Source organism: Urocampus carinirostris, chromosome 4 (assembly GCF_059441175.1).
Source record: "Urocampus carinirostris isolate Australia breed hairy pipefish chromosome 4, RoL_Ucar_1.0, whole genome shotgun sequence".
NCBI classification, from domain to species: Eukaryota; Metazoa; Chordata; class Actinopteri; order Syngnathiformes; family Syngnathidae; genus Urocampus; species Urocampus carinirostris.
In genome coordinates, this window is record NC_142352.1 from 14,859,134 (window position 1) to 14,874,222 (window position 15,089).

Below are 15,089 nucleotides of genomic sequence, written 5' to 3' on the forward strand. Positions count from 1 at the left end.
TGAACAATTAATAAAACCACTCCTCTTTTTCGTGTGATTTTATTTTAAGGGCTTTATTTTTTTAACGCTATTCATATCGAATATTTTTTCCTGATTTTGAATTTTTTTTCAGTTTATCAGGATATTTTTCTCTGGTTTCGCCTTTTTTGTGTTTTGTTGTTGTTTATTTTAAACATATATATATATATATATATATATTTGTTTTTAATTTAAACCTTCATATAACAAACTGATCACAATTGAAAGTAGCTTTCTTATCCGGGTTATTTATTTTAAATTTGTGTTTTGTTTTTTTTATTTCTAGGGCAACTTTAGTTGAAAAAGTCTGGATTTGATTTCGAAATTGCATTTACTCAAGTAGAAATAATTCTTTATAATGATATAATGTTATTTTTGAAGCTAAAAAAAATTATATATTAAAAATAGGATGCTTTATAGTCTCGAACGCATGATAGCCGCCAACGATAACAACGGGATTTATTACACATTTATTCATTCTTATCCCTTTAAGATTGCTCTGTGCCCCTTTTAATGTAATCTCTCCATTCTTTTATTTTTGTCTTTTTTCATTCCTATTTTTTCCCCCAAGGTTCCGGTTTTCTTATTGTTTTCATCCCCGAAACTGCATTCCAACCACAGGCAAGAGAAATGTTTCGGCGACACGAAGAGTTTGATCCCCTTGCCAGTCGTATGACACCCAAAGCTGGCAAGCCAACACAGCGCCGGCGCGGAACCTCGGATTAAAGCACCAAAGCTCTGTTGATCCGACCCGAACGGCTGTGTGTCTCTGTCAAACCCCCCAAAAATTGTAAACGAGCTCCCGCTGAGCCTCGCTGTTAATTTTCTGCCTGTCAACACCTTTCGATTTGTTTTTCTATATAAGGCCCATCCACTATAAATTATAGCCATGACCTCAGCGCCTGCCAATGCATGGGGTGTTTTTCTCTATTTGGATTCCAAGCGATGACGCCAGAGTGTGAACGTACCCCAAAAAAATGTCAGCGAGGGATTTTTTTTCCAGCTCTAATCGGAGTTTACTTTGTAACAGGGTCCTCTTTTCCACCCTCTGGAGCAGGGGTGTCAAACTCATTTTAACTCGGGGGGCCGCACAATAGAATAGAATTATACCTTTATTGTCATTGTTGCAAAATGGGTTAACATATTGTGACAACGAAATTGGGCATGACACTCCAGTTTCACACATTCACAGTGAGGTAAAGAAACCAAGAAGATAAGGAACAGAGAAGATAAGGTTATAAAACAAGGAGGATAAGGTTATTGTTATAATTTACACAATATTTACACAAAGAAATGACGGCATGTAGGATGTTACATACAGTTGGTATCGTAAGGGTTTGTGCAATATGCATTTGGTGCAAAAATAGTCAACAGCAAAAATAGTCAACAATAAAAATAGAACAAACATTCTGTCTGGGACCGGACTAGTAGATTAAAGAGAAAGAAAAAGAAAGATAAAGAAATAAGAGAAAGAGGAAGGGAAAAGGAGAGAGGGCGGGACAAAGAAAGAAAAAGAGAGAGAGGGAGAGAGCGTGAGAAACAGAAGATAAAAAGTCGTGAGAGAGAAGGAAAAGGTAGGGAGAGGAAGAAAGAAATCCAAAGAGAAATAGAAAGACAGAAGGAGAGAAAAGAAAGCGCGAAGGGTATGAGGAGAGAAAGAAAAAAGAGAGAAAAGGAAAAAAGGAAGTGAGAGCAAAAGAGGTTGAAAGACACAGAGCGAGAAAGAGACAAAGAGCAACAAAGAGAAAAAGAGAGACACGAAGAGTGAGAGACAGAAAGTGGGAGAAAAGGGGTGGAGAAGAAAGAGAGAGAGAGAGAGATAAATAAGAGTACAGTGTCTTTGTGAGAGGCACCTGGCTTTGGCAACATCAAGTTGACACATTTCAACCTACAGCTTGTTTTTCTCTTGCGCTTCTCTGAGTGTTGTCTCGCGGGCCGGATTCCATCCCTTAGCGGGCCTGATCTGGCCCGCGGGCCGCCTGTTGACGCCTGTGCTCTGGAGGCTCCTCTTCTGATGCGGCGGACTGCTCCGGTTACTGTTGATATCTGCTGAGAAACTCAAGCCTGTCCTGCATTTCGGGGGTCTGGCATGCTCTTCATTGTTGGGTGTACCCCAGAAAAGAACAAAAACAGGAAAACCAGATTCTGGGAAATATCACCAGTATTGTGAAGTTCCATCAGAGGAGACAGGAAGTAGATGGAATGCTTCTGGTCTCTTGATATCTCGTTTTGCCTTATAAATCAACTTTGAGGTTACGTATGTACCCCCACTTTCTGTGTTTGTTTATCGGGGCTGCCGCTCTAAAAATACACACCTCCCCCTGTGATGATGAAGGGAGTGTCCAGCAAGATGCTTCCTATAACTTCCCCGGTTGATTTTGGGTGCACACGGATCGGAAGCCAGAACTCTCTAGAACCTAGGACTGCTGAAGGAAAGTTAAAGGTAAGGTCAAAGGTAAGATGGGACTTAAAAAGGTGCAGTATTTTTTTAGAGTATAAGAGACCCCAGGGATAGCATGACCCCGCCTTACAGCGATTTCGCTTAGCACTGTGAAATAATACGTCTTTCGGCTCCTCTTTATAGCTTTTTCCGCATTATACGACATCAACTTATTTTTCGTGCACAAGAACGCAAAAAATAAAAATAAAACTTCGTGGTGTCCATACATATAATGACTTACAATTCTGAGATGCCTGTCAGCTATGGGACAACATCAATATTTTTAGTTTGCATCACGGCGTCATGCAAATGGAGAATTGTTTACTTGCTGAACTACCTCCCACAATGCATTCCCTTCATCTTGAAATGATCTGCATTTTTATATAGCGCTTTTCAAGTCAATGACTTCCCAAAGCGCTTTACAATGTGCTCCACATTTCCCAATAGCGGCCTTGCAGCCATGTAAGGCGCTAACCTGCTTATTGGGGGTGTTAGGGTTTCAGTGTCTTACCCAAGGACACTTCAACATGTAACACGGACGAGCCGGGATTCGAACTGGGATCCCTTGATCCCAAGACGAGCGCTCTACCTCCTGAGCTACTGCCGTGGTTCTTAAAGACTTTGCAATTCTGCGATACAATACTGTCTTTTTTTGTAAGAAATGTAAACAGCTAAGCGCGTGTCCGGCACAGTTTTGAGGTCATGGGATCGAACCTCCTGTGTGGAGTTTGCATGTTCTCCCTGTGCTTGCGTGAGTTTTTCTTCCGGGCACTCCGGTTTCCTCCCACATTCCAAAAACATGCATGTCAAGTTAATTGGCCGATCCAAATTGTCCCTGTGTGGCCTGCGACTGGCTGGCAACCAGTTCAGGGTGTCCCCTGCCCACTGCCCGAAGCTAGCTGGGAAGGGCTCAGGCACCCCGCGGCCCTATTGAGGAAAAGCAGTGCAGATAATGGATGGATGGAAACAGCTATATGCAAAATGCTAACTACCTAATGCTAACAAATTATGCCAACAGATACATGCCAACAAATTATGCTAAAGGCTACATGTTAACAAAAATATGCTAACGAGTCATGCTAATAAGTCATGCTAACACTTATATGCTAACGAGTCATCCAGTCGTTGGCATCCACCACTCACCCATGTTTTTATGTGGGACATTGACCCACTTGGGCCACCCCTGAAAACTTTCCTGGGTACCATGGAAACCCAGTGAAATGTATGGGCCCCATGCATTCGCTAGGGGTCCCAAGGCTTCCAGTGATGCTAAAAAAGCAAAACATGAAAACCATGGAACGAAGCAAGCAATGTACGTGAAATGCAAAGAAAGCAATCTTGAAAAGTTTTATAGCCTAAACAAAAAAATAATCAAGACTAAAATAAGGAGGCAATTAAAGCAAATAAATCTTCTAAAGGCATGACAATCCTTGTGAGTGGAGTGTTGAAAATTACTTTTATTCTTAATCTGACATCTCCTCTCCTGGTATCCACCTGCAACTCCCCTGTACCAGCTACAGTCACGTTACACCACAGGGAAATACAATTTCACTGTTTTTTTAAAATGTTTATTTCTAATGTTATTGAAACTATTTTATGTATGTTCTATTTAAGTAGTAATTACTATACACTATTTTGTTATTCTTAAAAAAAATCTGGGGTACCAGGGGTTTGGACCCCATTATCATAGGTTTTTATCCCCCGCTATAGGGCAATTTTTTTAGGTGTGAATGAGTTGTCTCTCTCCATGTGTGCCCTACTCACTGCCCGAAGATATCTGGGATGGGCTCCAGGATCCCCGCGACCCTACTGAGGATAAGCGGTGCAGATAATGGTGATGGTGTTGGGAATTAAATATCTGACTCCATTAACCCAACACAACCTACATTCACTCAACAATGCGCGCTCGTTTCTTAATGGATAAGATGAACAAGAAAAGCTGACATTTTCACACGGGGGCAGATTTAATTTCATTAACAATTGAACTAAGTGAACTCCATCGAATACGGCCGAATTAGTCGAATTAGTGTTGGAGTCTCTGGGAAAACCTCTCTTCAAGTCCTCACGCTTCTCTTCTCGGCCCACATCTTTCCGCAAGATGGTGTGCCGGCTCCTCCCAAGGGCGTGCCAATGAAGCCCAACGTGAGCGATGTCTGGAAAACTCAAAACAGCGGAAAGATTTTTTTCATAACAATGCCTGCCGTCCTCCGTCATCAGGGCCTTTCTGCGATGTCGGATGTGCTGACTATCTTATCAGCCTCACGTCCCGTTCCCGAAATTCCTGTAAACCATATTTTCTACCAGGGTGCCCTGAACTTTCACTGCTCATTGAACTTAAGCCTACTCGGTGAAAATCTTCATTGCACTCATTAAATGTAACTTGTATTCAATCGTATAAAATCCTTTATCGTCAAATGTAAAAAATCCTTCAATGGATGGATGGGTTGTACTCATCAATGGGAGTGAATGAGATAAGAAATAAGATCGTCCGAGACATAACCTTTCAAGTTCAAACTGTTCATTTTTTGACAGAAGAACAATGGTGGAAGATGAAGAGACGAGAGAGAATGGTAAAGAGTCACCTCACAGAAGTAACCGGGAACGACGTCACTTGTATGAAGTTATTTTCTTGGCTCCCCAGCAGAGGAAACATCGGGTGAAGAGGTCTCCAAAGAGAAACAACAAGGCTGGAACCCGTGCTTCTTCTCCAGGGCGGACAAAGAGATGTACAATTACGTGGGGCAGGAGATCGTCATCCAGGAGGGGCTGGACTCTTTCGGGGGAATGATCTGGCCGGCGGTGAGTTGACGTCGAATCGACTGGAAAGGAAACTCGAGACGACGCGTGAATCTCTCGTGTGGTGCGTTCAGGCGCTGGCGCTCTGTCAGTACCTGGACTCCCATCGGAGCCAGCTGGATCTCAAGGATAAAGCCGTGTTGGAGATCGGCGCTGGGACCGGCCTGCTGTCCGTAGTGGCTTCACTGCTCGGTGGGTGAGGATGGGAAGGTTTTGGGCAAGGAATTTTATTTGACCCTTGGATATTAACACACACTATATGTATGTATCTATCTAATCTAAATTTAAACGTATAAATAAATCCCAATTTGTGTGCCCGCGCGTGAGTTCGTTTGTGGCTTATAGGCTCCAAACCGGCTGAACTGATTTTCATGAAAATATACAGTTGTGCTTTAAGCTTCTGCAAGTGTTTTCGGCTAGGTTTCGTGTCAAGGCATCCCCAATAAACACTAACAAAGTACCGTATTTTCCGCACTATAAGGTGGACCTAAAAGCCTTTATTTTTTTCAAAAGCTGACCATGCGCCTTATAATACAGTGCGCCTTATATATGGATCAATATCAAGTCGTAAACACTTGCAACTTAGGCAAGCAGCCGCCGATTAGATTTTCCCCCGAAGGCGAAGTAGTCCGCGGTGTATGCTGGGATTTATATACCGGCGTTTCATTTCCTAACCATTGTGTCAATCATCATTTGAATCAGTCACTATTGGCTAAAGTTATTCAGAGGTAAAGGGGAGGATCCTTTTTATCATTTACAGCCTCGCATAGGCTAAAGGGGCGAAACAAAGCCTGCAATTGGCCGAAAAAGATGATTGTGAATTACACGTTCGGTTGCACTACAGCATAGAGAAAACAGATTTTACTATTCTGTATTTGTAAATATCTTACTCTCCTGGATTTACAACACTCACGGTTGTAAGAAGACCATGGTTACGTATCATTATTGAACGTGATGGCTGCAAGAGAACTTGGGTGAGCTATGCGGCTTTATATTTTCCCGGTATCTTGTTTTAGAACAATTTTGATGTTTCTGTGATAAGTATAATTTTAAACTAAATTCAATTCAAAGTGTTTGTTGTCATACGCACAGTAAAGAACCACGTTTCCCCGCACGATGAAATTCTTACTTTGCTGTCCACACAGTTGCCAGCGGAAAATAAAATAGAAAATAAGAAATGGTGGGCATTTCTTGAATCCCAAGAGTTTAACCTTACGAATGATATGTGGAAGGACGCATTTGAGAGATTGGTGACATCGTACAGACATTGTGTCCATACATGTCTGAGACACGTATTTGCTTCTTTGCAAGCTTTCGGAATGTTAAGGGGGTAATCAGTTTGACTGAACTATCTGACTGTTTTGTCGACGTTCCCATTGTAGCGCCTTATAATCCGGTGCGCCTTATGTATGGAAAATATAGGATCAAAAACTATTTTTTGGGGGTGCGCCCTATAACCCAGTGCGCCTTATAGTGCGGAAAATACGGTAAATAAACATCTGCTTTTGTGTACAAGCAGTTTTGGAGTTGCATTCAGCAATATGCTTCTTTAACACCCCTTAGTAGTTTCCTGGCGCTTTTTCAACTAACCACAACCCCAACAACCTTGCCCAAGTAGAATGCCCAGCAACACCGGGCCATTAGGCTTGACTAATCCAATATATGTTTGAAAATGTACACTGTTCTACTTTAGGCATCTGGGAGTACAGTGGGACCTCGGTTATCGCGGTTAATGGGGACCAAAACCACCCGCGATAAGTGAAAATATGCGAAGTAGCGACGCCCCTTCAAAAATGCTTTACATTTTTTAATTTTTTTATTTTATTTTATTATTATTTTTTTTTAGGGCCGCGAGGCTCTGAATCCGCGAACGCCGAAGCGCGAAGTAGCGAGGTCCCACTGTATTTTTAGCTAGGCTACGGGCTGGGTGGGCCATTATGCTTGTATATTATACAAAAAAACGAGGGGAAATCGATGTTGAAATAATATGTTATATTGCAAATAGTATAGAGTGATAGTAATGCAATATACTTTCTTTACAATATTTCTTTATGTTTAAGACAGGATTCATTGCCAGAACTCTTAACCCAGTTGGCGGAAAATTGTGTACATTCATCCAAAATACTGAATGCATCCCTCTAACCCAGCGGTCGGGAACCTTTTGGACTCAAAGAGCCATAAAAGCAAAATATATTAATTTTATTTTGGGAAAGAGCCACACCATATATTATGAGAAAAATTTACTAAATTGCTAAACCCGCGCCCCAGGCAAAAGCTTAGTCTTCAGCACATTTATTTTTGATGATTTGATAAAAATGATGAAAAGAGAATAATGCCCAAAATTGTGTCCCAAAATCAACAAACATACCACTTTAAACGTCTCTTTCTTGCAATTGCTCAAGATCGGTTGAACTCATTTTGACCCTTTTTTTTCATCCATATTGGTTTCAAAACCAGATGCAGGCAGTTATTTTGTAAAAACGTCACAACATTCTGCAAACAGGGAGCCTGTTGTGCTTACCTTTGGCGCAGACGGCTCGGGGCGAGAGATGGGAGGGAGTCCTTGCACTTTTTGCATTGCTCCACCCATCCCTGCCACTCAACCAATCAAATAACTAAGTTTTCTTTCCGGTGTTTTTGCGTATTTACAGTTTGTTCTGTGGATTCATCAAAAGGTTTATGAACACTGAACACAGATTATATAGTGAGCTTTTATATGAAGGATTCTTTAGCGTTGTACAGCCAAAACGAGTTTTTTTTTTGGTGTTGACCAGTGTTCCCTCTAAGCTGCGCGCGTGCTCGCACATTCTCAGCGCACAAGAAAATCTAGCCAGCGCACAAAAATGAGGGCTCAAAATGACTAATTAAGAAGCGACTTAAGTCAAAGTTACAGTTCATAAAGGTAAAAATACACGGGTTCCCCCGACGTTGTGTCCTAAATGCGGTATTTTGAAGTCAATGTCGAACGAAGTTGAAAAGTAAAGTTAGTAGAGTTGGTCGAGAACCGGCTTCTTCGGCTCGGCTGTTTAAAAGGGACCGGCTCTTGCGGGTCCTAAACGGCTCTTCAGGTTGTTTTTGCTTCTTTAATCCCCAACATGACCAAATATTATGTAAAACTATTTACAAAATAACTCAAAAGAAGGGGGGAATAGAACAAAAAAGAAAAAAATACCAAAATGAAAAAGTAGTGAAAAGCTAGGGAAAAAAAGGACAAATTTAGAAAAAAGCAAGAAAAAAAGAAGAGAAAGAAACGTAGGAAAAAAGTAAATGGAGAACAAAAAGAAAAAAGTAACAGCTCGGAAGAAATAAACAAAATGAGACTTTTTTAAAAATAATTTTAAAAAAAGTAGAAAAAAAACACGTAAAAAAGAAGAAAAAGTTTGTGTTGCATTCAAATAATTTCCAATTGTATCAAGAGAATCTTGTTGCCAACATTGTACTTCCACTAAAAATGTGATTAAGGACAGTTCTGTATCAACCGACTAAATAAGCCCCCAAAAATGTTAATGTTATGCGACAAAATATATCAGGAAAAAAAAAGAAATGGATATCTTGTGAAAGAATTGTAAGAACAAACGATGTTTGTAGGCCATACAACCTTTGCAATAGTACATGAGTCAATTCATTCAAAAGAGAAAAATTATTTTGCATTGCCGGAAACTCAGCAAAATGTAACTTGATGTCAAATTTTGGAAATGTTTGATTATTAATTATCTTGCCACACTTGGGATTATGGTTGCTCACTAATGTTTCAAGCGTTGCTCACCGACTTTGTGTGAACGCTCAGACCCGTGGAACATTACAGGGAACATTGGGTGACACCTTGACTGTAAATTGTAGTGAAAAACGTGCCCTATATATTCTGCGATGTACTGCTTTGTAATTCAGCTTTGAGTTTATTTTAATAGGATTAATGGCTCAAGTTTTGAACGAGATGGAGAAAATTTGCATGCAATCAAATTTGTCTCTGAGCCCCAGGTACTCATAAAAAGAGCAATAGGTTCCTGACCCCTGCTCTAACCCTAATATACAGTCCATTCATCCCATCCATCCATCCATGAATCCATATATGTTTCGATCCAGCCATCCATCCATACTTTTTTTTATCTATCCATCCATCTATCCATTCATAACTCTTTCGATCATTTAATCCTTTCATTCATCTATCCATAAGCCTGATAGTGGTCCCATCCCTATGTGATCCCCAGGAGCCTGGGTGACCGCCACCGACCTTCCAGATGTTCTGAGCAATTTGAGATTCAACCTGAGCAAGAACACCAGAGGCCGCTGCAGACACATGCCCCAGGTGGCCCCTCTCTTCTGGGGCTATGACCTTGAGCGCTGCCACCCCGCCTCGGTCTACAGCTACGACTACATTCTGGCGGCCGACGTGGTCTACCACCACGACTTCCTGGATGAGCTCCTGGCCACAATGGAGCACTTCTGCCAGCCGGGGACCACTTTGATCTGGGCCAACAAGTTCAGAGTGGAATCCGACCGCACGTTTTTGGACAAATTCAAGAGGGTGTTTGACACCAAATTGCTGCAAGAGGATGGATCTTTGATCATCTTAATGGCAACGTGCAGAGAAGGTGCTCCAGAGGTTCATGATGTGAAAGGAACGCAGGCTGACAGGACACTGATTGGGGTTCCCGGCAACAACAGCGTAGTTGGAAAAGACATGTACCATTACGCAGGACACAACATCATCATTCATCATCCTGTCGATTCATTTGGAGCGGTCAAGTGGCAAGCGGTAAGTATTGCATTCTTTCTCAGGCACATAAAAACCTGCGTTTTGCTTACCTAGTTTTAGGAATTAAACTATCAAAATGTACCGTTTACCAAATTGTTTCGAATTAGTTATCGGACTCCATTAACCAAACACAACATTCATTCGCCTTACAATGCGCTCTCGTTTCTTGTTTGGAAAAGATGGACAAGAGACCGGCATTTCCACACGGGGGCAGATTTAATTTCTTAAACTATTTAACTAAGTGAACTCCATCGAATTAGCCGAACTAGTGTCGCTCGAGTCTCCGTCAAGCCTCCTCTCTTGATTCTCCCTCGATCTTCTTCTCTCGGCCCACGTCTCTCCGCCAGCTGGTGTGCCGGCTCCTCCCATGGGCGCGCCAGGAAAGCCCCCTCGCCTTGATGTCTGGACCCCTCTGCGGCACCAGGGCCCTCTTGCGTTGGGAAGTGCTGATTATCTTATCAGCCCTTGTACCAGTTCCCGTTGTTTCTGTAGACATCATTCTTCGCAAGGTTGCATTGACCTCGCCCCACAGCTCAGCCAGTGATTAACTTTTGCATTAATGTAATTTGTATTTGATCGTACAAAATCCTTTATAGTCAATTGTATAAAATCCTTTACTAGTTAATCAATTCACACTTTTTTGGTTTTAGTAGTAAGATTTCTAGTTTTGTAAAGGACAATAGTAAACCTTTGGCAAGTGCAAGTAGGGCATCTCTTATACCAGGGTTCACTGACCCTTTTGAATCTGTTCTTGATCAGCGGGAAGTGCGACCAATTTGATAGGCCATCTAAAATAACTCATATTGTTATGATGTTACTATGTCATTATCATGTTGTTATCAGGTTGTAATCCGTAGAAGTAGGGTTAGAAATACGCTCAATCAACCACTCAAATATCTGTTGTTCATAAAAAGGACTGAGTGATTTACATGCAGTATATAAATTACCTTGCTGTAAATGGAAGGAGACCAAAAGTAAGGCTGCGATTGTCGTGGATGGATGGTGTTATGAGTGCACTGCAGGAAAGAGTGGAGAGGTGTTGTGAAAGGATAGTGGGATGTTTAGACGTGTCCTAAGGGATGGGCAGGGCACCTGTATGATACGGCAGGGGTAAACCAGTGAAAGCTGTCGAGCCCTGCTGTTGAACAGAAAGAGGAGTGCGTCGTGTGTTTAGCATAAAATGAACCAATATTCTGGGGATTAGTTTATTAAAAAAAATATTCTTTCCGCAGAATTTTCAAAAAACTCAAACATCCTTTTTGCAGGTGGTTGTTTTGAATAAAAATGTCTAAATTTAGGGCAGGTTGTTTGATTTTTTTTTGCTATTTTTTTATAACTTTATCACTCAAATTTCAGCATTTCATTTGTTTAATTTCATAAAACAACATTATTTGGGTGTTATTTCAATAAGTTTCTTGTTGTTTTTGTTTTTTTTCCAGGCACTGGCTCTGTGTTCCTTCTTGGAAAACAACAGAAACATAGCAAACTTACAGGACAAACGTGTGCTGGAACTGGGAGCAGGAACGGGACTGGTCGCTATTGTAGCCAGTCTGCTTGGTGAGTTAAGGTCACGAACACACTGTGCACAGTAGACCCCCGGGATATGGTGACAATGTTTTCACTTTATGGTGTGGAATTAGCTGTTGTTGTTTTTTGACTCCTTTTAACGTAATTTTCGATTTCTATAAAACATCAACAAGAAATGATTTTGCGTACTCAAAAACTTAAAAAAACTCAAACGTTACGGTGTTCGCACATATGTAGTCATATCTTTAAGATGTATCTGCTATTGATTTCCGTCACAGGATTAGGAAAATACAGATATGCTATTGGCTGAATTACCTCCCACAATGCCTTCCTCTCACTTTGTCTAGTTCAGATTCCCAGGTGTTCTGTAAAGACTCTGTAAGTCGGCTCTACGATATCCCAAGACTTGCAGTGATGCAACAGGGAAAAGCAAAAAACATAAGAATTATTGAAACAAAGTTTGCAATTATCAAGAAATACGAAGAAGGCACATGAATCGCTATTTAGTCTAAGTTTCGTCGCCGTAACCAATCGACGATTGGGACTATTATTCAAAATAAGGTGATTAAAACAAGGAAATCTGATAAGGGCATCACAATCAGTGCAAGTGGAAGGTTTAAAATAGTATTTTAAAGTATAATATTTTTCAATGCTTTCGCCTTCCATCCTCTACATTCAACCCGGATTCCATTTGACAATCTCAAGTCACCTCACACCAAAGGTAAATCAAATTTCATTTTCCCTTTACATCTACATTTATTTATAATGTTATATTGTCATATGCTGGAGCCCATCCCAGCTATCTTAGGGCAGTGGGCAGGGGACACCCTTAACTGGTTGCTAGCCAGTCGCAGGGCACACAGAGACAAACAGCTCACTCGCTCATTCACACCTAGGGACAATTTGGACCCGCCAATTAACCTGACATGCATGTTTTTGGAATGTGGGAGGAAACCGGAGTGCCCAGAGGAAACCCATGCAAGCATGGGAGAACATGCAAACTCCACACAGGAAGGTTCGATCTCATGACCTCAAAACTGTGCCGCACACGCGCTAACCACTGCTCTGCCATGCTGCACATAAGTAGCTCTTAATATATATTATTTTCCTTTTCTAATCTTGATATCTGGCGCTTGAGCTCAACTCCGTTGCACTTTTCAGTTTTAACACTAGATGGAGCCAGTAACGGGAAAGGTGCTTCTCCACCCTTGCATTTGGGATCCCCTGAACTGGAAAACATTGGAAATGAGTTTTCTTTGCTTATTTAATGAAGCTTCTTGTCATTCATTTGAACTGTTATTGAAATTCAAAGTATATAACTGTGTAACTTATTCTGACACAAAATAGATTGTTAATTCTAAACCCCATCAGTGCAGATAAACATTAATTTTGTTACTAAAAATAGGTTAACAACGAAATTGGAGTAGATGATTGGCTATCAAACTGAAAAATAAACAAAACTTCCATCCATCCATCAATTATCTGCACCGCTTATCCTCAGTAGGGTCGCGGGGGTGCTGGAGCCCATTCCAGCTGTCTTCGGGCAGTGGGCGGGGACACCCTGAACTGGTTGCCAGCCAGTCGCAGGGCACACAGGGAGAGACAGGTCACTCGCTCATTCACACCTAGGGACAATTTGGTCCAGCCAATTGACCTCACATGCATGTTTTTGGAATGTGGGAGGAAACCGAAGTGCCTGGAGGAAACCCACGCAACCCACGGGGAGAACATGCAAACTCCACACAGGAAGGTTCGATCTCATGACCTCAGAACTGTGCCGCACACATGCTAACCACTGCCCCGCCATGCTGCCCCAAATTAAACATATTACCACTCCTGAAACCTCAAACAAGTCCAGTAGCTTTTCTTTCCTCTGTCTAACAGCAGAGGAGGTACACTGAGGTAATGCTGAAGTTTGTATTTGAGACTTCTCAAAGTTTCTTCATTTTCCTTATGTTGAGGTTTTTGAGTTTTTCCTTGCCCTCATGTTGGTTCCAGATCAGGGGATGGTGTAATAGTCTGAAAAAATAGTCTGTGTAATAACCTGTGAAGCCCTTTGAGACTCTTTGTGATTAAGGGCTATACAAATAAAAATGACTTACTTGACTTAATCAAGATTTTTTTTTCTCCTCCTGGCCCTTTTCAAAAAATGTTTAAGACAGTGCGGCCCGCGACTCAAAAAGTTTACCCACCCCTGTACTAGTATGATGTATGTATAACATATATATAACGATTGATCACACCAGGGGCTTCAGTCACAGCAACCGACTTACCTGAAGTGCTCAGCAACCTCAGGTTCAATGTGATGAGGAACACCAGAGGGCGTTGCAAGCACACGCCCACCGTAGCGCCTCTTCCATGGGGGTGTGACGACCTGGAAATCGCCTACCCCGCATCCGAGCATCGCTACGATTACGTCCTAGCGGCAGATGTGGTCTACCATCACGAAAACCTGAGGGAACTTTTGGCCACCATGAAGCACTTCTGCCAACCGGACACTAGAGTGATCTGGGCCAACGAAGTCACGCTGGAGTCCGACCTCGTGTTCACGGACATGTTCAAGGAGGCCTACAGCACCACTTTGCTTGTTGATGATGGGGAGATGAAAATCTACATGGGAAAAAGATGAGATGGGGGCAGTTTAAAACTTTGGATGAACAATAACTCTATGCAAAGGAGTTCATTCTGTATATCTGTTCAAATTCTGTTTTCAATGTGACCCTCTACAGCTTCATTTCATCTTACATGACAGCTTCGGGGGAGTCAACTTCATGGTCTGTAATGTAAAATATAGTTTACAGCAGGGGTCTCCAACGTGGTGCCTGCAGGCCAGGGTGACTCCTATGGACTGTTGAGGTGCCTGCAGGCCTGTTCTGAAAATAGCTCATTAGTGCTTATGATTTTCTCGTGAAATTATTATTTTATTGATTTAATTAGTCTAACCCCAATTCCCGTAATTAACCTGCTAAAAACATAGTAACAACCAGTGTCTGAAACTCATGATAAAAAGTTACAGAGCACCCCATTTTTCACAACTTGAAACGCAATAAAACGACTAATCGCAAAAAAAAAACGTTGTTGCAAAGCATTAAGGATTGATAATCAGAATATACAACAGAACAACACTTTAAAATTAAGTTTATTATAAATCTACTTATAACATTCATTGCATGTTTTCCATCTGCCATCAGTATGTACCTGTATTTACTCATCTTTATTCATGCAATGTTTGCGTTGCGTCGTCTACGACAAGCCAGGTGAACTCCTCTTTCCACGATGCTTTTAATGGACGTTTACGTTTTCTAGCGTCATACATTTTGTTAGCTTCTTTTGAATTTTTCTTCTGGGGCTGAGGTTTTGGCTTGATTTCTTACCACTTATCCATTTTTCTTGTGTTCTCTGTGCGTCTTCTTTGTAAAATGATAAGCAAATGCGCGACCTTATAATGCTCGGGAAAGTTCAGAAGCAAGAATTTATTCGATGCAGGCTTCTGATTGGCTGCAGAGTATACAAAATGCCAAACAAAGCGAAATTCCGAAATGTTCAAACCAA

General features: G+C 41.5%; 1 protein-coding gene across 1 annotated transcript; it reads left to right on the forward strand.

Annotated features, from left to right (window-relative positions):
* The first annotated feature begins 4,997 nt into the window (after positions 1-4,997).
* Positions 4,998-14,166, forward strand: mettl21ca (methyltransferase 21C, AARS1 lysine a). The gene is made up of 6 exons (XM_088333337.1): positions 4,998-5,028; positions 5,100-5,257; positions 5,329-5,446; positions 9,463-10,010; positions 11,450-11,567; positions 13,784-14,166. The coding sequence occupies exons 1-6, from the start codon at positions 4,998-5,000 to the stop codon at positions 14,164-14,166; spliced, it is 1,356 nt and encodes a 451-aa protein (XP_088189463.1).
* The last annotated feature ends 923 nt before the right edge of the window (positions 14,167-15,089 follow it).

What these genes read in the sequence shown, in the direction of transcription:
- mettl21ca (XM_088333337.1), top strand. Translation starts at nt 4,998, where the DNA reads ATGGTGGAAGATGAAGAGACGAGAGAGAATG. An exon ending in GGGGAATGATCTGGCCGGCG is followed by an intron (nt 5,258 to 5,328) that starts GTGAGTTGACGT and finishes TGGTGCGTTCAG; the next exon opens with GCGCTGGCGCTCTGTCAGTA. An exon ending in GAGCGGTCAAGTGGCAAGCG is followed by an intron (nt 10,011 to 11,449) that starts GTAAGTATTGCA and finishes TTTTTTTTCCAG; the next exon opens with GCACTGGCTCTGTGTTCCTT.